Source organism: Macaca thibetana, chromosome 3 (assembly GCF_024542745.1).
Source record: "Macaca thibetana thibetana isolate TM-01 chromosome 3, ASM2454274v1, whole genome shotgun sequence".
NCBI lineage: Eukaryota > Metazoa > Chordata > Mammalia > Primates > Cercopithecidae > Macaca > Macaca thibetana.
Genome location: NC_065580.1, coordinates 35,448,750 through 35,471,583, shown reverse-complemented (window position 1 = coordinate 35,471,583; position 22,834 = coordinate 35,448,750). Strand labels below are relative to the sequence as shown.

Sequence of the window (22,834 nt, the reverse complement as noted above, 5' to 3'; positions counted from 1 at the left end):
AAATTCCACTGGCTTTAAACATTCACTTTTCTGGGTCTCCTCTTTAAAATTTATCATTCACTGTTCGCAATGTTAGAGACAGTATGCAAACAGTAGGTTTAGGAATAGAGTCAGGAGATGGGGGAAGAAAAGCTGGTAGGAGAGAACTTAAGGGTCTCGCAGTGTTAAATGTGACTTGATATCCACTATTCATATTTTTTTGTAATTTGCTGTGAGGATGACTTTATACAATTTAATCTTAAATAGGAACCTAACTTAATAGTTAGGCTTCCTTGGGTAGTCTGTGGAGCACGGAAAGGTTATTAGCATGTCAAAATCCTGTCTACGCACACAAACACACACATACACACAAATGTAGTTTGGTTACATAATAAATGTATATTCAAACTGAATGAAAACAACCAATAGAAAAAAGCTTCTCAATTCCCAAAGTGAAACAGTAATTTTACAATACCATTTTCCATTTTCCTTTTCATGATAAATCTATGCATGTTCTCAGGATTTATTCCACCAAATGACTTTGTATTTCTCATGTCACATCTACCTTTATTCATCTCAGCATTTATTTATGTGATAAACATTTCTTTTGATGTGCTTTTACTTTACAAAGATGCCACCTAGTGGTATGATAAAATCAAGCATTTCAAAGTATTTCCCGTTGTTACTCAAGGTTAAAATGAATAATGAATATTTTAAATATTAAAATAATTTAGAAAACTAAGGACCTGAAAATTTTTGTTTTGGAAATTATGTATATTAAATTTGGATCATAATATCACTTTCTGAACTTAAGAGAATGGAAATACAGGTCCATAGTCCCTTTTCTGAAACCTTTTGGGACAGATGTGTTTGATACTCAGAATTTCTCTGATTTTTGAAAGGAAATATGGGCATATACTTTACATTATGTAAAACATTCAGAGGGTCTGAGGAAGCAGTTTATAATCAAATATATTGATATATCTATGGCAAAATATATTCATATTCACATTAAAGTCGGATAAATACCACAAATAGCCTCATATAATTCAGGTGGAGTTTGTTGCCAAATTGAGTTATGAAAAAACTTTGTTTTCAGAAATTTTTGAAACTAGGAATTTAGATAAGGGATTGTGGATCTGTTTTACTCTTTTGAAAAAGAATTCACCCTCCAGTTATAGAGAGATTAAAATGCCAATATTTTGTAAAAAAATAAATAAATAAATAAATAATAGCAATAGTTATCTTTAGAAAAGCTAATAGATTCACCTAAAAAAAAAAACTTGAGGATCATGAGAAATACCAAAATAAAAATATTTGTAATGCTTTTCATTTAATTATATACAGAAGCCAATCATAAATTACATTTAAGTGTACCACAAAAAATTAGTTGCTAATATAAACCTAAAGGTCAATTTGAAAATTATTAGTGATGCATGGCAAGTTCAATTCATACATTTTGTGGCGCAGTCAAAAAAAAATTTAACCTTGGTTGTTTTTTTTGTTGTTGTTCCTATGTGTAATATACCATGTTGCAATTCCCCAGCAACACTATGTTCATGGAAATATGGGTTGATGGTGCCACGCTCAGCCTGGATTCCTTGTATGTCTATGAGCATTCCTTGCGAACCCTCCATAGACATGCAGTATGAATAAAAAATACACTTATGTTAAGACACTGGGATTTAAGGATAACCCATGCTAAATCACTACATTACTATTTTACTTCACTATCTAGAATACTGGCTCAACTCTAGTCTCTCAAATGAATTATTCCTGTCCCCATCAATCATTCAAACCCCTTATCACAGTCCCACTGTGATTTCCTGTGAATTTTGTCTAAAATAAAACGTCAACCTCCTCTAAACCCAACTGGTAGCCTTTCATTTACTTTTCTCTAAAATAATTGGCATTACTATTGTTGTTGCATAGGCTGCAATCTCACTGAACACTTAGTTTTTGTTTTTTTGTTTTTGTTTTTAGTAGAGATGGGGTTTTGCCATATTGGCCAGGCTGGTCTCGAACTTTTTACCTCAAGTGATCCGCCCACCTCGGCCTCCCAAAGTGCTGGGATTACAGGCTTGAGCCACCTCGCTTCCCCGCTAAACACTTAGTTTTAATGGGAAGGCAGCACTCAGCAAATCCAAAATACTCGTGATATGTTCAGCAATTTGGTACTTAATCCTATACCCCACAACACACTTGCGTAGGGTGTTAACTTCTGTTTGTTTACACAATCATAAGAGGATGGGAGGAAAAAGAAAAAGCTGCTATTAGCCTACATGTGGGAATTTTCCTATATATTGTTATCTTCCTTTTAAAAAAGATACATTCATAAACATTGTTACTGGCTTAATTAGCTTCGCTCCTCTGACTGGGATTGGAAAATTGACAATAAAATATAAGCTCCCTTTTTTTCCATCCCCCAAGTCTGAGGGAAAGGCATGGGGAGGGGAGAATGAGAAAGAGTGAAAGGACACAATAAAACCTGAGGCCTGATTGCACATGATGACTGCTACTGCTGGCATCAATTCATTCTATTCCAATGACAGACTACTTGATCCTACTGGTGTGGGAAAGATGGCAACCTTGAGACCTGAGCCTTACTCCAGTAGAGTGTGCCCCCTATATACTGTTTGCCCAGGACAGTCATGGTGTACAGCTGTTATCCTTATGTAGTTATTTTCACTCAAAATCATTCCAGGTGTAAGATTATCCTATAGTTATCCTAAATATAAGCCATTTTCATCCCAAAGGAAAGCATGCCAAGAAACTGGAATTGTCTGCACTAAGTCCCAGTGTGGGAGAAAGAGGGCATCAACTTTGTTGCCATTTCTTCTTTCTTAGCAAAGCTCAGATTGATTAGTTTCTCTTTCTTTTGAAGTATCTGGAGTATGGTGATTAACTAGAATGAAACCCATAGGAGAACTGAAATAGGCCATTCTGAAAATTATTCAAATTAGTTTGGCCACTCAAAACACTGAAGATCTTTGAAAAAAAGAATCATTTGCAAAGTGAGCAGGAGACTTAACCTGGATGTTTATAGGAAGCAACTGGGAAAAGACTGAAGGAGTAAAAATGATCAGGTGTAAAGTTGTGTGAGCAACTGAGACAGGAGAAAGAATTAAGAACCAAATTGCAATACCTTTTAGATACCTATCCCATTAACATAATCTGCCTATAACCAATATGCAGCTCTTTGCAGAAAATGAAATCCAGTTTACTACTTCTGCTCATATTTGTTCTTTACAGATATTTTGACAGAAAAAGTCAAGCAGCAGGATCTAGGTTCGCTTGGTACAGCCCATACAGCACAGGAAGGAGTCACAACATCCCAAGCATATTCATAAATAATAATATAACAGGAGCATCAGTTCTAGAACCAGACTGCCTGGGTTCAAACTTTAGCTTCCCATCTTACTAGCTATGTGACCTTGGATTTGTTATTAATCATCTCTTGGTTTCAGTGTTCCCAGAGCCCCAAGTTGCATAATTGCAGGGGAAAACTACTCATGTAGGGTTCTGGTTTCTTATCTGGAAAATGAAGATAATTTGCAATATCACTCTTAGGGTTGCAGTGCAGGTTAATGAGTGAAATTAGTCAGGTACTTATGATAGTGTCTGACATTCATATTAAAGTCTCAATAAACATTAGCTATTATTGTTATAATATTATTTTTACAATGACTATTATTCTACAATTAGCATTTCTAATGCAAACACCAGGAAGGTCCCCTTTTAGCAAAAAAGTTCAGTAACACTGTTGGTGACATAAAAGATGCCCAAGAATCATGGCAGAAATAGGACTGAAAGTATGACAAAAACACAACAAGCCATCTTTGTTCCAAAGGACCTGAAAAAAAAAATGGTTGGCTAGAAAATTACCTTGAAAGTACCCAGGCAAACACATTTTTAGGATCATGTTTTAATAAATATATTATATATTCAAGAAATGTTTAGAACTGAAAATGTTGTTATAAATCATATTCTACTTCTTTTACAGCATTAGAAATAGGCCATTCTAAGAACAGGCCAAACTTGCCTCAATGTACTCATTAACAATACTAGAATCATGAGAATGAGAAACCTTCTAACTCCCCCTCTAACACTTCCCCACAAGAAGGAGACTTCTTGCACTCTAACCTCTAAGAATCCATCTTATTTAATATTTATTTAGTATTCATGTTACAGCTCTATGAGGGGAGAAATATACTGGAAAGAAGGAAAAATACCATTTTTTTCTCATTCTGAGCAAATGTGCACGTGTGTGCGCGCACACACACACGTATACACAAAACCCCACAAGAGTATAATATTATCTATGAAGGAAAGAGATACCAAGTTAAATTTAACCAAGTATTTAGAAATGACAGGGAGCTAGGAAGAAAAGGCGAAAACACATGTAATTTTATTTTTAACCTTAAGCTTGCCAACTTCTTTCCCTGAACAGCATTTGTCTTGTTTTGATACCCACCTACAGTTATATTAGAAACGTACTGCAAACTATTTAGTGATTCCACTTTGAATTTAGTCACATGACTAAGATGTTTTGAATATAAGCCTATCCGTATGCCAGATACAAATTTCAGGAACTCTTAATGTCTCTTCTTTTACAGAAACTCTACCTCTATCCTGATGTAATTAGGTTGATTAAGAAAATTAAAGGCCACGGGCCAGAAAACTAACTTCCACAAATGCAACAAAAGGAAAAGTTTCTCCAATAACCTCTATGAAATGGGAAATCTTTCTTTTAAGTACTAAGTCAATTTCTTCAACTGTACAATGTATTTGAATTTGATGGTTTTCAAATATAACATAGTAACAACAAAATATAATAAAGACTATAAGAAAACAGAGTAAATGATATAATTCAAAAAATAATGACTAAAATAAAATGACATTATGGATTTTGTAATCCAACATATAATTATATATTTAAGTTTTATTTTACATACATAAGATCACAGCTAAGGAGGTTAACCATAATTTCAAATTTTATCACCAGTCACTTGTGCCATTTTATCACATTTGAAAATACTCACTCGTATTATTTACTTCAAACAGTGATCTATAAATTTGTTTAGACTATATTAAGGACCTTTTCTTCTTCAGGATAACTTAAAAAAATTAAATGACGTATTGAACAGACTACTGAAGAAACTTTACTTTTTAATTATAGTCTCTGCATTGAAGATCTGTAGGAATTCTTCTTTAATAATTTTCAAATCTTCCCATGACCTCTCTGTTCATAGAAATATCATCTTTGAAATAATTTGTGTGAATACTTTATAAATCAAAAATGGATTCACATGACCGTATTACCATAATCACCAATTTTAACAGTCTCCTAGATATTTTCTATATCACTTTTCTTGATTATAAAATGTCAGTAAGATGAAAACACTCTTAATATAACAGTATATTTAATTACATCAGTTTCCCATCAACACATCAAAGTCACTTAATAATTATATTGGCCATTTCCACTGATCGGCAGGAGGCTCTTCCACTAATGGCTCCCATGGTTTCCAGTCCCTCATTTTTCTTGCCAGACTTAGTTCATGTTCAGCCTGTGAATACAAATTTTTTAAAAGATCATTGGATTTTACTCTTCAACAGATATTTATGAGAACTAACAACTGATATTTAACTACTGGATACTACTTTCATTTAATATCTCATAATCTATTCTACCATCAAATGTTGAATATTAAGTAATTAAATTACCTTAATTCTCACAGCTACACAATCAGAAGAAAGAATATCTTTTGATGTCTTCTATTTGATTGAAATTGGCTACAATGTTTAAAAGTTTAGTTGGTGAGGTTTTTTATCTTAATAATATTTCACAAGTTTTTTGAGAATCAGAAGTATGTCTTTACATCTATGTCAGTGACTTTCAAACTTTATTTTACCATGGCCCAAAGTAAGAAAATATGTTTTATTGTAGGTTCCACAATATAAACATATAACTAAAATTTTTAAATCATTATCTTTACTAGCAGTGATACGTTCTTTTTTCTATTGTGTTTTTTTAATGCTAATCACTATCTAACTGATTCCATCACCCATAGTCACTTGAGACCCAGAATTTATAAAACAGTGATCTGTGGAATGTAGAACACAATAAGTGTATAAAAAATATTTACTAACTGAATAAATTCCTTAATTATGTTTCATTTAATTTTTCCTTTCAAACACAACTTATATTTAACAAATGCATTTTAGGTAGCTTTTAATTTCATATTTTTTCTACAACAAAAAAATATTTATGACAACTCCAGCCAACCTGCAAGATGAATATTATTAAACACCTGTCAGGATGTTACAAAAGAAATTCAAACACAGAATAAGTGCTTGGATTATATTAAAGGTAATTATTATTATACAGTTAAAAGATAATACCCCATTTGTGCCAGCGGTCCCAAAAGTCAATCTATGTTTACAAGCAACTGTAAAAAACAATGAGTTAAAGAGCAGATGAATGGAAATCAGGGGTAGAGGTATTACTAATGCCAAAAGGAGAAAATAATTTAAATACTGATGAAATATTTCCTAAGGTTGCCCTGAGTCTCTTGAACATCCAGTGCTTTCTCAATCTCCCCCAGGCATTATATATAGGGCATGAGGAGGGCACCCAGCCCTCATTCATCCTCGAGAATCAGCCCTATCTCAGGAACCTGAATCCAGCTGCACCTGGCCCCTGATGCCTATTTCCTCCTTCTTCTCTGGCTTCTGACACACTGTCATACCACCCATCTAGAAATGAGACTGTCTAATATGTTAGTCACTACCCATACATAGCTATTGGGGATTTGAAATGCAGCTAGGCCAAATTCAGATGTGCTGCAAAGAGTAAAATGCATACCAGAGTTTGATGACTTCATATAAAAAAGAATGTAAAATATCTCAATATTTTTATGATATGTTTAAATAATATACTACATATACTGAGTTAAAAAAAAATTACTAAAACTAAATTACCCTTAATACTGACCATGAAAACATGGGGAACTGCACCGCTGACTTAAAAATACTTAATATGCCTTAAACTCAATTCCATGAAAAATTAATATCTCAACTAGATAAAGTCATGATCAAAGTGAAATCAGGTGGTACAGAAAAGAGAAATAGGTATAGGACAACAGTATAAGGTTTGCGGCAAGTTCCTATAACACTGTATCTAGTACCATAGCCTACCTGACGAATATAAAGGCCAGGAAAATAGGCCTTTGAATAACTGAAAGTCTACATTCACAGAAAGCTGTCTGAATGCTATACTCCTCTTTTTCCAGGGCCATCTAACAATTCTTTTGATTTGGTATATCATGTCTGTTGGTGATATACCTCCCTAATCTCCAATAGTACCCAATATTTCCTTTTATCTGTCCTTCAATCAACAGTAAGAAAACATTAGAAAGGGTTACATTTGAAAAAAGATACAAGAAAATAAAAATAAAATAAAACAGCATTGAGTATTTATCAGATGCTTATAAGACAAAGACATTCTAAACCTATAATATGGGGGTTGCAGGGGTGTGGAACAACAAAATTTCACCAAATAAAAAAAATCTGAGCTGGGAAAGGTGGCCACGTCTATAATCCCAGCACTTTGGGAGGCCAAGGCGGGCAGATCACCTGAGGTCGGGAGTTCGAGACCAGCCTGACCAACATGGAGAAACCCCGTCTCTACTAAAAATACAAAATTAGCTGGGCATGGTGGCACATGCCTGTAATCCCAGCCACTCAGGAGGCTGAGGCAGGAGAATTGCTTAAACTCAGGAAGCAGAGGTTGCGGTGAGCCAAGATCGTGCCACTGCACTTCAGACTGGGCAACAAGAGCAAAACTCCGTCTCAAACAAACAAACAAAAAAATTGAAAACCTATACATGTGAGGGAAAAAAACCCATTTGAGAGGCATAAGCAGGCTAAAAAAAGTACGTGCAGACAATGTCACAAAAGTTTAAGGTTAATATATTTTATTATAAAAAGACACTCATATGGATAAATGACACAAAGACTAAATGACAGAGTAAAAATATTAATGATATAATTTATAAAATCTAAGAACATATTTTTAAAGCTTAACCTTACTAGCAACTGGAGAAAAAAGACGCAAAACTTAAAAAAAAAAAAAAAAAAAAAAAAAAAAAAAAAGAGACATCATTCTTTTCCCATAGATGCTTTAAAAAACTAACTATGGAATATTCAAAATAGTATATTTCCACCCTATTTACATCAGTAACCTATCTATTTCTATAACCTACCTATGACCAAAGGAAAAGAATTAAAATTCAGATTAAACAAAACTAAACTGTAGTGTTTATTCTCTTGTCTAAGTAGCAGGTATAGTGAGAGGAGAAGAAAATTTCCCAATAGAATAAGATTTAAAATAGTCTAAATGTAATTAATAATGTTAATAACTTTTCTAATCTCAATCTCTTCCTAATCATGCTTACATTTTACTACTCAATATTATATGTCAGGGTTAGTATTTGGGAAGTAATGCAGAATTAAGCTCTCAAATATACTATGCAATTGTTTTTTAACTTGCTCAAATGCTCAAGAACCAAAAATAAAAACAAAAGTATATTTTAATTTTATAATTCAAAATGTCTGTATTTTTCCCTACTAAAAATATGCCACACTCTTAAAATAAGATACAACTATTAAAACAACAGTAATATTGCGTTACCAATTTAAACTAAGGTTAGGCCAAGGAGAACATGCTGATTAAATTAAAAGAGTGTCAAACTCAGGCTTCTAACAGAAGTCTCACAAATTCATGCTATAATCAACAATAAATACTATAATCAACATATACATGAGAAGCACCACATCTTCTATATGTGATTAGTCTTACATATTTGATGAGTTGATATAAATAAGGAAATTTAGTTTTCCTTTCATTCTGGAATGTCAGTTGTGTGTCTCTATGAAACCAAACACCTAAATAGTCAACTTTTTCTTTACCTGAAGAATCACCTCTTCTAATTGACCACCTTGAAGTTGGTCTTCTAATTTTTTAACATCTGGTTCCTATAATTTCAGGGAGAAAAAAAAAAATTAAAGAAGCATACTCTCTGAAAGTTTCAATATCCCGTATTTTAAAATTCCTATATAAAAACACTTAAAAATACAACTTTTCATGCATCATACTCTTTTTACTAAATATTTGGTGAAAATTCATTTCACCTCTGCTATTTTATTGCTTTTCTGTCTTAATATTGAAAAGTGCTAAATGTTTATTGACAAGCTGATCAAGGGACAGAAATACAATGTCAAATTCTGTCTTCCTAAAACAGATTTTAAAATATGACTTTGCTTTCTTAGTATTTCCTATATTTCCTCTGAGAGCGTTAGAATTAAAAATAAATGCTACCCTATGACCCAGAAATTACACTCCTAGGCATAACGCCAAACAGAAATGCGTAATATATATACACACACACATATGTGTCTGTATATGCATATATATATACACATATACACATATGTGTATATGTGTGTGTGTGTATATATGTTTTATTTTTATTTTTTAATTTTATTTTTATTTAATTTTTTTTTTTTTTGAGATGAGTCTCGCTCTGTCCAGGCTGGAGTGCTGTGGCACAATCTCTGCTCACTGCAAGCTCTGCCTCCCAGATTCAAGCCATTCTCCTGCCTCAGCCTCCCAAGTAGCTGGGACTACAGGCGCCCGCCACCACGCTCAGCTAATTTTTTTCCATTTTTAGTAGAGATGAGGTTTCACTGTGTTAGCCAGGATGGTCTTGATCTCCTGACCTCGTGATCCACCCACCTCAGCCTCCCAAGGTGCTGGGATTACAGGCGTGAGCCACCCTGCCTGGCCGCATAATATATTTTTTAAAAAACATGTTTGAGAATATTCACAGCAGCACAAATTACAGCCCCAAACTAGAAATAACCCAAATGACCATCTGTAATAGAATGGATCAATTAATTATAATATTTGGATATAATACTTCACAGCAATGAAAATGAATAAACTGTATGCAATAATATAGATGATTCTCTTAACCACAGTATTAAGCAAAAGCCAGAGTATAGTACGTACAAGACAGTACATGCTAATGATTTCACTTATATAAAATTCAAAAACAGGCAAAAAGAAGTCCAAATAGAGATTAGCTTTACAAGTAGTAAATTGAAGGGGAAGAGGCAAGGGTTTGGTTATTCTGGAAAAGTCCTTTTTTTCTACATATTTGTAATGTATATAATTCTTGAATAAAAGTTTTTAAAAACAAAATGTTAATATAGTACCTCGAACATTCAACGACATTTAGTTATTTTCTAGTAAACTGAGCTTTTTGAGCCAGAAATCTGTAAATATACCCACATACGTAAATAAGGCTTTGTCATTTCAGGGTGTTTTTCTGGCCAATAAATGGAATAAAGAGGGACAAAATAAGACATTTTGTTTTTCAACACAAGACTTGATGTGTTACTGCCTCAGAGTATCTGCTGGATGGCCCAGGGTATCTGCATCACTTGTTCCTTCACCACCTTTCAAATCTTTGCTCAAATAACACCTTCTTATTGATAACTACTGATAATTTACATTGTGACAGGCTGAGTAACACCACAAAAGATATACATGTATTAACTTCTAGAGCCGGGCGCGGTGGCTCTAGCCTGTAATCCCAGCACTTTGGGAGGCCGAGGCGGGTGGATCACGAGGTTAGGAGATCGAGACTATCCTGGCTAACATGGTGAAACCCCGTCTCTACTAAAAATACAAAAAACTAGCTGGGCGTGGTGGCGGGCGCCTGTAGTCCCAGCTACTTGGGAGGCTGAGGCGGGAGAATGGCATGAACCCGGGAGGCGGAGCTTGCAGTGAGCCCAGATCATGCCACTGCACTCCAGCCTGGGAGACACAGCGAGACTCCATCTCAAAAAAAAAAAAAAAAAAAAAAAAAAAAAAACTTCTAGAAACTGTGACTGTTACTTTATACAGCAAAGACTTCACATATATGATCAAGTTAAGGATGCTGACATAGGGAGATTTTCCTGAATTATCCATATAGTCCCTAACTGCAATTATAAGTGTCCTTATAAGAGAGAGGGAGGGATATTACACACAGAAAAGGAAAAGGTAATGTAACCACAAAGGCAGAAACTGCAGTGATGAGACCACAAGCCAATGAATGCCAAAAGCACCAGAAGCTGAAAGAGGCAAGAACAGATTCTACCCCATATTCTCCAAAGCAAGCACAGCCCTGACACCACCACCTTGATTTGGGTCCCTGATGTTGATTTCCAACTTCTTGCCTCCAGAAATCTAATAAAATAAACTTATATTGTTTTAAGCCACAAAGTTTGTGGGAATATTACAGCAGCCATAGTAAAGTAATACACAGTGTAACATCCCCCATCCCCACAATGGTACACATTTTCCTTGTTTTATTTTCCTTCACTGTACTTACTATTTTCTAACACACTATGTACTTCTTTACTCACTTTTTACTTTTTTTTTCTTTTGGTCTCCCATCACTAACACGTAATCTCCAAGAAGGCAAGGATTTTTAATCTGTTTTGTGCCAACTAAGCACAAGTTTCCATGCTAGAACCACACATGGCATGTAGCAGTCATTCAATAAATGTTTCTTGGTGAAAGAAGTGAATACAAAAAAAACAGTGGAAAAGGGGGGAAAAGGGGGAAAAAGTAATGAGCATGTTTGAGACAGATTATTTACAGGGAATTAACTCATATATGAGACCAAAAATCAAAACCAAAACAGGGAAGCTGGTCACTGTTTTAAGAGACTCGGGAGAGTGAAGGTAAAGAAGGCAAGGAATGTTCAACAACACTTTCAGTTCAGAAAAAGCCAGTGTTAGGTGAACAATTCAAAATTTGTCTTACTGATAGTGAATAATGTGATTTTTAGTCACCAATGGCATAATACCATTAAACTTGATAAGGTACCATGTACTGAATGCTCACTATATACTTGGGACTATGTTAAGCTTTTACATACATTACCTCATTCAGTTCTAACAAAAAGTGTTCAAGGTGGGTATTATTATACCCAAGTTATAAATGATGAAATTGAGACAGAGAACATTAGCAATATGCCAAGTCACTCCACAAATAAGTATTAGAACTAAGATGAAAATCTTGGACAGGGACACAAACCAATGCTTTTCACCAAAATATTACTATCTCCCTAGTAATAATCTGAAAAAAGAAAAAAGTTACTTTTATTTCTACTTTAGGCTTAGTAAATAGATATTGTATAATCATGGCAATATTCACTGAAGATTTTGTGTGTGGCTCTATGCAGGATTAAAAATCTGTGACAATTTTACCAAAAACAGGAATCAGAGATACAACTGTTAAGTGTTTGGGGTTATATCTAGCCTTTTGGATAAAGAAACATTTCTAAGGAACCTTGTGTTTCAGGTACTATGCTAGAGTCTAAGGATACAAAGTTGAATCCAATATCATTAACAAGTAGCTTATGGCTGGTGGAGACATAATACAGTTATGACCAGTAAAACGGAAAGGAGGTAACGAAGTTGTCAAACTCTACTTAAGAAAGTAAGAAAAGGTTTCACAGAAGAAGTGATGATTTATAAAGAAAAAGTAAGAACTATCAGACAAGGTAAAGGCATTCCAGGAAATGAGAAAATATAAATGAACACAAAAATAAAAATGCAAGGAATCCACAGAACTGCCAGCAGTTTGGTATTGCTTAAGAATAGAGTATAAAACAAGAAGCAACAGCATATGATTGAGAAAATAACCAAGAGCCAGAACTTAGAAGGTCTTCTATACCATGTTAAGGACTTTACCCTGTTAGGCCAATGGTTCCCAAACATGGCCATACATCAAAATCATGCAGATAAAGGTAGCTAAGTAAGTTTCATACAACCAGTTCAACATATATCCTTAAACTCAGCCTTTGAGAAACACTGAACAGAAAACCACAGTAAGATGTTAAGCAAGACAGTACAGTTGGCCCTCAGGATCCATATCTGTGGATTCAACTGAGAATGGATTCAACCAACCACAGATGGAAAACATTAAAAAAAAAAGAAACACAATAAAAATAACAATACAGCAATTTTTAAAATACAGTATAACTATTTACATAGCATTACATTGTAGTAGGTATTATAAGTAAACTAGAGATGACGTAAAGTATACAAGAGGATGTGAACAGGTTATATGCAAATACTATGCCATTTTATATAAGGGACTTGAGCATCCTTGAATTTTGGCATCCATGGGAATCCTGGAACCAATCTTTCATGGATACCAAGGGACAACTGTACCATCACAAGATTTACATATTGAAAAAAAAATCACTCTATTATTGGCTATATGGTAGAGCATGTAATGAAGTATAATGGAAGTACAAACAGATCAATTAGTTATAAAGCGGTTTAAATAGCAGAGAAAAGGATTTTAGAACCAGTAAGTAAAGAAGTATGAGAGTAAACCCTTCTTTGGTTGAAACTGGCTATGGGAGAAAACAGAAAAATAGGGCAATAAGTAAAGAAAAATATAAGCATATAGGTTTTTTTTTATTTTAAGATAGGAACAAGCTAAAAATATTTGAGGCTATTTGAAAGATGATGATAAAATGGGAGAGGCACCGGGTGCAGGTGGCTCATACCTATGATCCCAGCACTTTGGAAGGTCAAGGCAGGAAGGTCACTTGACCTTCCAAAGAGTTTGACATCAGCTAGGGCAACACAGTGAAACTCCACCTCTACAAAAAATTTTAAAAATTAGCTGGGCATGATGGTGAATGCCTGTGGTCCCAGCTACTTGGGAGGCTGAGGTAGGAGGATTGCTTGAGACTGGCAGGTCAAGGCTATACTGAGCTGTGATCGTGCCACTGCACTCTAGACTGGGTAACAGAGTGAGACCCATCATATAATACAATACAAAAAACAATATAAAACAAACCACATGTTTTGTTGCATACCTAACAAAAGATAGGAATTCTCTTTGAACTATATAGTCTGGTAATCTAATAAGAAGAAATATGTGTGCCTAGGATCACTTATGCATGTATATTAATTTCCTTCAGAGTTTTTAAGCACTATTTTAGATAATTACATAGAGTCCATTTAATGATTGCTAGTGTGAAAATTTAACAATAGTGCAATACAGTTTGGTATGAATCAGCAGTCTAGACTTTTATTAACTGCTATTTAATAGCAGTTAATAAGTATCCATGAAAGATTGGTTCCAGGATTCCTATAGATGCCAAAATACAAGGATGCTCAAGTCCCTTATATAAAATGGCATAGTATTTGCATATAACCTGTTCACATCCTCTTGTATACTTTAACTGCTAATAGCAGTCTAGTCTTTTTGATAGGTTTCTTTGGAAAAAAAAAAAATGCCCTTTTTTTGTTTTTCTTTTATTGTTCTCTAAGATTAGAAAAACGAGATCAAGACTGATATATCCATAGACAAAAAGCAAAAGATCAATAAAGGACTAAATAGGGAAGAGAGGTAAAAGGAACAGCTACAATGTTACTTCAAGGAAGGATCTGATCCTACTCTCAAACTCCAGTATATAACAGAGCCCTGCATATAGAAAACACTCAATAAACAAGAGTTTGCCGAATAAAAGGGAGGAATGGGAAAAGAGCACTGAAGGAAGGAGAATAGAAGAAAAATGTGTAGGATATATAAAAAATAAGGAACTAAACTTTTCGGTTAAATGATACCACAAATCCAAGAAAACAAAACTGATTTAGCTACTTACCGCTTTAACCATAGCCAGCTTCTCATTTGTAATCTGTTCTGTGTACTTTCTATATGCTGCATTTTTAGGGATTTCCACAAGAACATCAAGAATCTTTGTGTACAATATACTTAGCCTCTGAAAAGACAAACCATACAAATTTCCATAGGTTAAAATATTACCAAAGACTTTTGTAAGTCTTTAAAAAGTCTTTGTAAGACTTTAAAAAGTCTCATAGACAAAACAAACAAAACTCACATCTGTTTTTTTTTTTTTTTAATTCTTCTTTGCTGTGACTTCTTTATGTCTGTGCCCTATCTACACCCTTTACAACCTAGGAAAAACCTGTATATAAATGTGGGAACATTCTGTATTTTCTATGTATGACAAGTTCTAGATAAGTGAAAGGTATGATAACAAGTAGAAACAAAACTAACTAATGACCTTTTTGGAAATCAAATCATTTACCAAATCTGTATTTTTCTTCCTTCCTTTCTTTCTTTTTTTTTTGAGATGAAGTTTCACTCGTTGTACAATGGCATGATGTCGGCTCATTGCAACCTCCATTTCCCGGGTTCAAGCAATTCTCCTGCCTCTGCATCCAAAGTAGCTGGGATTACAGGTGGCCGCCACCACACTTGGCTAATTTTTGTATTTTTAGTAGAGTTGGGGTTCTGCCATGTTGACCAGGCTAATCAGAAACAAAACTAACTTATTGCTAATGACCTTTTTGGAAATCAAGTCATTTACTAAATCAGTAGTTTTCTTTCTTTCCTTTTTTTTTTCCCCCCCGAGACAGAGTTTTGCTCTTACAGACCAGGCTGGAGTACAATGGCGTGATCTCGGCTCACTACAACCTCCACCTCCTGGGGCAAGTGATTCTCCTGCCTCTGCCTCCCAAGTAGCTGGATTACAGGTGCCTGCCACGACGCCTGACTACTTTTTGTATTTTTAGGAGAGACAGGGTTTTGCCATGTTGGCCAGGATGGTCTCAAACTCCTGACCTCAGGTGATGTGCCCACCTCAGCCTCCCAAAGTGCGGGGATTAAAGGCATGAGCCCACCTAGCCTGAATCAGTATTTTTCAAAGTGAAGTCCTAAGCCCTGCAAATTCTTTTTTCTTTTTTTTCAATGTTTCTTATTTGAATTTCTGTAGAAATAAACACATATAAGCATTACATCTGTATGATCAAATTTAACTAAATATAGTCATAATACTTCAGTGTTCTCGCTTCTGATTATGAATGAGTTATGACATAAAGTCTGCATAAAAGGCTCAACAGAAAAAGCAGCAAGAGAACTGAGTCAATGCATAGCATGTATTGAAGCATACTGAACTTAAACTTCAGTATAGAAATCACTTAGTAAGAAGTTGATCCTCTCCAATTTAAATATATAATGCATATATTAGTTTTTAATACAGCATTTTAATTAAGTTTTAATCTGATCTAAAATGCAGGTTTAAAATTTTCATCTTTCATGACAAAAATATATCAGTTTCTAGAGAAATGCAGATGAAAATGGGATGATTAATATAGAAGAAAAGAAAAAAATGTTATGAATAGTATGGAAATTTAATTTATCATCCAAACTTGGACACTTATGACAGTGAAAAGATACCTATTAATCATTATGCCAAACCACAGGCATAAACCAGATTAGGTGAAACAAACAAGACATGATCACTCCAGGAGCAAATCTCAATAATTACAAGTATATAAACCCTTCTCCTCAAGAGCAACCTTTAAAAAAAAAAAAAAAAAAATGTGTGCAGTCCTCACTATTGACAATAGCAAAGACTTGGAACCAACCCAAATGCCCAATGATAGACTGGGTAAAGAAAATATGGCACATATACACCATGGAATACTATGCAGCCATAAAAAAGGATGAGTTCATGTCCTTTGCAGGGAAATGGATGAAGCTGGAAACCATCATTCTCAGCAAACTAACACAAGAACAGAAAACCAAACACCACATGTTCTCACTCATAAGTGAGAGCTGAACAATGAGAACAAATGGACACAGGGAGGGGAACATGACACACCAGTGCCTGTCAGTGGGTGGGGGGCTAGGGGAGGGATAGCATTAGGAGAAATACCTAATGTAGATGACGGGTTGATGGGTGCAGCAAACCACCATGGCATGTGTATACCTATGTAACAAACCTGCACATTCTGCACGTGTATCCCAGAACTTAAACTAAAAAAAAAAAAAAAATTGTGTGCGGCAACAGGGTAAAGCAAAAATAAAAAGCAGGTAAGCTGTAAGTCTGCCTTTCTTCATGGTCCAGGACACATAGTCCTCCTGCACAAATAACTCACAATCTTCATGTGCCCAGCTATCACCAGACCCTCCCCTGATAGTTCACTGCAACCTAGGTGTTATCAGTACTGCACAAAGCTCTCTTCAACACACAGCACAAGCACCATCCTTTAAGATCCCCAGCAAGCCTTTGCTACTTGCAGTCAGCTCCTCTTCTGCTGACTTGTCAATAGCTTTCTTGCAATGTATTTTCATACTTTCTCTAATAAATCTGCCTTTCTTTACCTCAAATGTCTTGGTAAATTATTTTTACCACCACGCAACACCAGCCCCAGACAATCACCACCCATGGCAAAATATACTCAGTACTCCCATGTACAATACCACACTGTTTGCGTATAAAGATAGACTGGACACGGATCACACTCCAATATGTTTAAGGTACTATAGAGTGTACTTATCTGTTCTCATGCTGCTAATAGAGACATTCCCAAGACTGGGTGATTTATAAAGGAAAAGAAGTTTAATGAACTCACAGCTCCACATGGCTGAAGAAGCCTCACAATCATGGCAGAAGGTGAAAGAGGGTCAAAGGCACGTCTTACATGGCAGGAAGCAAGAGAGCCTGTGCAGGAGAACTGCCCTTTATAAAACCATCAGATCTCATGAGACTTCTTCACTATCAAAAGAACAGCATGGGAAAAACCCACCCCAAGATTCAATTACCTCCCACCAGGTCCCTCTCCCACGACACATGGGGATTATGGGAGCTACAATTCAAGATGAAATTTGGATGGGGACAGAGCTAAACCATATCACAGGGTAAGATATAGAAGAGGAATAATAATAAAAATGATAAAAAGAAAAAATAAGTGTGTGTTTGGCAGGGATGGGGAAATACATAGATCAAAGAGATATTATAATACTCAGCAATGGTTAAGGGTGTGCTAACCAGAACCTAACTGCTTGAGTTTACACTGGCTCCACTCCTTAGGTGCACTGAACAAGTTATTTCCATCTCTGTGCCTCCTTTCCTCATCTGTAAGATGGGAATAATACTGCTTCATAGGGTATATATAACTTAGAACAGTAGCTGGTACACATTAAGTTTCACTAAGTATTAGCATTATTTTTCTATAGCAGAAGAATTCACTTCAGCTGAGACCAGAGAAGGGTTCATATTTCGAAAAGGTAGCATCTAAGATAGACCCAGATGGATGGTAGATCATAGAAACTTGAAGATATTGGAAAAGGCAATTACATAGAGAATACATAGAACTGAATGGCAGAAAATACAGCGAACATAAGGAAGTGGTATACAGTTCTCTTTTCTTGAACTGTGCTGTCCAAAAGAGTAGATGCTAGCTAAATATGGCTATTGAGCACTTGATATGTGGCTAGTCCAAACTGAGATGTGGTATAAGTATAAATACACACCGAATTTTGAAAATTTAGTATGAAAAAAAAAAACACTATAAAATATTGTTAATTTTTTTATTATATACTGAAATGGCAATATTTGAGATGTGTTAGGGTAAATAAAATAATTAAATTTTACCTTTTTCTTCATTAAAAAATTAGTCCTAGAAAATTATAAATTACATACAAACATGGCTTACATTTAAGGCTCGCATTATATTTTTATTGGACAGCACTTGGTTAGAATACAGTAGCTCCCCTTTACCCATCTGTGGTTTCATTTTCCAAGGTTTCAGTTACTAACAGTTAATCTCAGTCAGAAAATATTAAATGAAAAATTCCAGAAATAAACAATTTATAAGTTTTAAACTACGTGCCATTTAAAGTAGTGTGATGAAATCTCACACTATCCCACTCTGTCCTTTCTTCAGCACAAGAGAGTAGTACATTACAATAAGATATTTTGAGAGAAACAGACCACATTCACATAACTTTTATTACAGTATATTGTTGTAATTGTTCTATTTTATTAGTTGTTATCTCTATTTTTTTTTTTTTTTAGACAGGGTCTCAGTCCATCACCCAGGCTGGAGTGCAGTGGCATCATCACAGCTCACTGTAGCCTCAACCTCTGGGGCTCAAGCAATCCTCCTGCCTCTACCTCCCGAGTAGCTGGGACTATAGGTGCACACCACCACACCTGACTAATTTCCGCATTTTTTGTAGAGACGGGGTTTTGCCATGTTGCTCAGGCTAGTCTTAAACTCCTGGGCTCAAGCAATCCACCCAGCTCAGCCTCCCAAAGTGTTGGGATTACAGGCATGAGCCAGCATGTCCAGCCTGCTTATCTCTTATTGTGCCTAATTTATAAATTAAATTTTATTACGGGTAGGTATGAAAAAACATAGCATACATAGAGTTTGGTACTATATGTGGTTTTCAGACAACCACTGGGGATTTTGGAATGTATTGCTGTACAGGACACATAAGTAAATACATAGGAGATAAAGTTGGAGAAAATGTCAGATTATAAGCGGTTCTGCATTGCAAGTTAAAGCATTCGGGCTTTATTCTGTGGACAATTAAAAGATTTAGAAGAGTCATATGATTAGATTAGGAAAATTAGCTTTGTTGTATTGAGTTAAAAGGACTGAAAGAGAAACAAGGCAGAAAGGCCAGTAAGGAGGTTGTTGCAATTCTCTAAACAAGAACAAGGACCTGAACTGTGGTAGTAACAACAGAAATAGTAAACAGGAGTCAGACTGGAGAGCTGTTATAGAAAAGGATCAGCAAAAATAATAATAATAATAAAAATCATCATTGAAATGAATACGAGAGTACAAAAGAAATAACAACTATGATGTCCAAATTCCCAGCCTAGGGAGCAGAAAGATATGAAACTATCAAGAAAAATACAGCCCACAGAGGAAGAAATATATTTAGAAGGGAAAAACCATGAGTTCAGTTCTTTACAACAATGACAATAAAGTTATTACGAAATCAAATATATTTAGAAGGGAAAAACCATGAGTTCAGTTCTTTACAACAATGACAATAAAGTTATTATGAAATCATAGTAAGTGCAAGACACTCATTCAACTAACACTATTTACTGAGCACATACTATGTGACAGAGTTCTAGCAGTGAAACAATTAAAAATTCCTGCCTTCCTTAAACCTACATTCTAGTAGAGAGATAACAAAATAAAACAGTAGAATAGTGAACCGGAGGGTCACAATAAGAACCTTGTCTTTATTTATTTAGAGTGAAATGGAAAGCCACTACTTTTAAGGAAAGGAGAGATCTGACCCTACCTTATATTTTAACAGACTAACTCTAGTAGCCTGGCTGGAAAAAAAGACCAAATGGAGGCTGTGACAAGCATTGAGAGGCAGTTAGGAAGTGAATGCAATTATCCACATCAGTGATGATGGTGACTGAGGAAGACGGTAGCAGCAGAGGAGGTAGTGAGATGTTGTCAAAATCAAGATATATTTTGAAGGTGGAACCTAGAGGATTTACTGAAATAACAAATGTGGAGTGTAAGAGAAAGGAAGGAATCAAAGATGATTTCAAGTTTCTGACCTGAGTCAAAATAATTGAGCTGCCATTAATTGAGATGAGCAAGCCTGAGAGAAGAGCAGGTTTTAGGCAGAATATCAGGAATCCCATTTCGGACACGTTAAGTTTGGGCTGCCTGTCTGACATATACAAGTGGAAATGCCCACTAAGCAATTAAATATTCAAGACTTTCATAAAGGAAGAAGTCAGTGCTTTACATGGAAATCTGTTACCAGTGTAGAGGTGGTATTTAAAACTGTTCTCTATTTGGATTTGCTCTCTCAGTGACTGAGTACAGGTGGAAAAGAAAAGGTCCAAGAGCTAAATTCTGAGTAAGTCAAATTTTAAAAGTGGGCATAAGAGAAATAACCAGAAAAAGAGAAAGCCAAAGAGTAGGGGGGGAAACATCAGGAGACTGGGGGAGTCCTGAAGCCCAGTAAAGAAAGCGCATAATGGAGAAAGTGTCAAATGTGTCAAAAAACGCTGCTATTAGGTCAATGAAGGTGAGAAAGATGAGCTGACCATTGGATTTGGCAGCACGGAGATAACTGGGGAACTTGAAAAACGCCAAGGGTGACTGAGTGCATTCAAGGTGAATAAAAAAGAAATTAGAGAAAATAGAGATAACTCTTTTGAGTTATCTGTAAAGAGAAGCAGAGAAATGGTGCGATTATAGAAGGGAGAAGGATAAAAAAATTTTGTGGGTTTTTTTGATGAAAACATTCGTGAATACAAATGGAAAAGACCTACAGAAGGAAAAGCGGGCAGTACCTTCAGTAAGCTTAAATATATGTAATCCAACTCACCTAAGCATAAACGGTGAGGCGGGGAGAAAAGATGGAAAATGGAGATATAAATTTGAGATGGCGCTGACAGAAGCACGTACAAGTGAAGCCACGAAAATGTCAAGGAAAAAGCCAACAAGAAAACTGGCTTAATAAAGGGGTCATGGCAGAAATAAATAAATAAAAATGCGACATCGGATCAACGAAGTAGGTGGACAGCGCCCGTAACTCAAGAGCTCACGCGGGTTGTAATTAAGGGCTTGAAATATCAGTATCCCGTTAACCCTGCAATAAGCAAAGTGACAGGAATTTAGTCTTCTTTGGGAATTCAGGAATGAGGAAAAAAAAAAGGTACATACCTCGTGTGGAGTACTGCACACAGCCAATCCCACAAGGCCAGTGGTCTGTTCAAAAACAAAACACGATTCATGCTGTTTACTACGGTTTCCATACGTCCAGCACGCTAAGGAAATACAAAACCACGAATCCCCCGGCTAAAACTGGTCTAAAGCCAGCTACTGGTCTCTCAGTCCCGCTTGTTTGGAGCTTTTTTTCTGACTCTCCGAGCGGAACCACTAACCGGCCCTACCAGGTAGGGCATGCAGAACGAGTCCCCGAAAAGCACCGCCGAACCCGCGACAGTTAGGGTCAACACCCGCGGGAATTAGGGCTATCGGACTGAGTCTACCCCAACAGTCTAAATTCCAACAGTGACCTCCATTCGTCTCACCTTCTTCAGCACACCCGCCATGACAGCTCCGACGAGTCGATGACGCACAGCCCTTTGGGAACAATTCTCAGACCTGCTCAATCGACCACCGAGGCCGCCACTCTGTCACCCTGGAAACAGCTTAGCTCCACCCCCTCAGGATCTCCAAAGGAGCAAAGACTCTGCCCCGCCCATCCTAAAAGCGAAAAATTGACGCGTGCGTGATGGGCATGCAAGCCTAAAGCTAAGGCAGAATACGATTGGGGAAAGAAAGGGTTTCTCAGGTGTGTCTGCTCCTGTTCCTGCCACTGCTGACGGCTTGCCCTAAGATTGAGGGAAACATTCCCAACTACCAAAAAACTCCAGTCGCTGTAGGAACCTGCACTCTGCTTAACTGTTGATGCATTCCTCAACTTTCCTCTCTCAGTTTAGTAAAATGAAGGTGATAACGGAGCTTGAGCATCCTCTGAATTGACCTCTCAGCAGCAAGTTAGTTCTTCGCACAAGGATATCAGTAATCTGTGTCTTACGAACCAAAGCCATATGGAGTGTGTGGTCATTTTCCATCACTCTTTTCGATTTCACTGGCTGAAGTACATCATCCTTTTTCTCATTTTTTTCAGTTGAAGTGATATCAGACCATACCACTTTTTCCTATCTCCACAAACACTGACCACTCACTATGTGTCAGTTACTGGGATATAATTTCTAATATGGGATTGTACATCCTGGAATTCAAAGAATAATGAAGGAGGCGTGTATTAATAAATAATTTGGTAACTAAAAGAAGTTGGTGCAAAGTGTAATGGTACCAGGGAAAAGGAAATAAATAAAAAGTGTGGGTGACTGGAGTTAAAGAAGGTATTTTCTAAAAAGTCAGTAGGTGAAAA

The 22,834-nt window shown here is 35.9% G+C and overlaps 1 protein-coding gene across 2 annotated transcripts; it reads right to left on the bottom strand.

Moving 5' to 3' along the window:
• Positions 1 to 4,366: 4,366 nt before the first annotated feature.
• On the bottom strand, positions 4,367 to 21,992 carry NDUFA5 (NADH:ubiquinone oxidoreductase subunit A5). Of its 2 annotated transcripts, XM_050782621.1 has the most exons (5): positions 21,966 to 21,992; positions 21,595 to 21,639; positions 14,727 to 14,843; positions 8,953 to 9,018; positions 4,367 to 5,549 (listed from the first exon to the last, which is right to left on the bottom strand). In XM_050782621.1, the coding sequence occupies exons 1-5, from the start codon at positions 21,984 to 21,986 to the stop codon at positions 5,448 to 5,450; spliced, it is 351 nt and encodes a 116-aa protein (XP_050638578.1). In that variant the 5' UTR covers positions 21,987 to 21,992; the 3' UTR covers positions 4,367 to 5,447. The 2 variants fall into 2 exon arrangements, with proteins under 2 accessions (XP_050638578.1, XP_050638579.1); XM_050782622.1 differs by lacking the exon at positions 8,953 to 9,018 and having other exon boundaries at positions 21,966 to 21,989.
• Between the last annotated feature and the right edge of the window lie 842 nt (positions 21,993 to 22,834).

What these genes read in the sequence shown, in the direction of transcription:
- NDUFA5 (XM_050782621.1), bottom strand. Translation starts at nt 21,986, where the DNA reads ATGGCGGGTGTGCTGAAGAAG. An exon ending in AGCTGGCTATGGTTAAAGCG is followed by an intron (nt 9,019 to 14,726) that starts GTAAGTAGCTAA and finishes CTGAAATTATAG; the next exon opens with GAACCAGATGTTAAAAAATT. An exon ending in TAGAAGAGGTGATTCTTCAG is followed by an intron (nt 5,550 to 8,952) that starts GTAAAGAAAAAG and finishes TTGTATTCACAG; the next exon opens with GCTGAACATGAACTAAGTCT.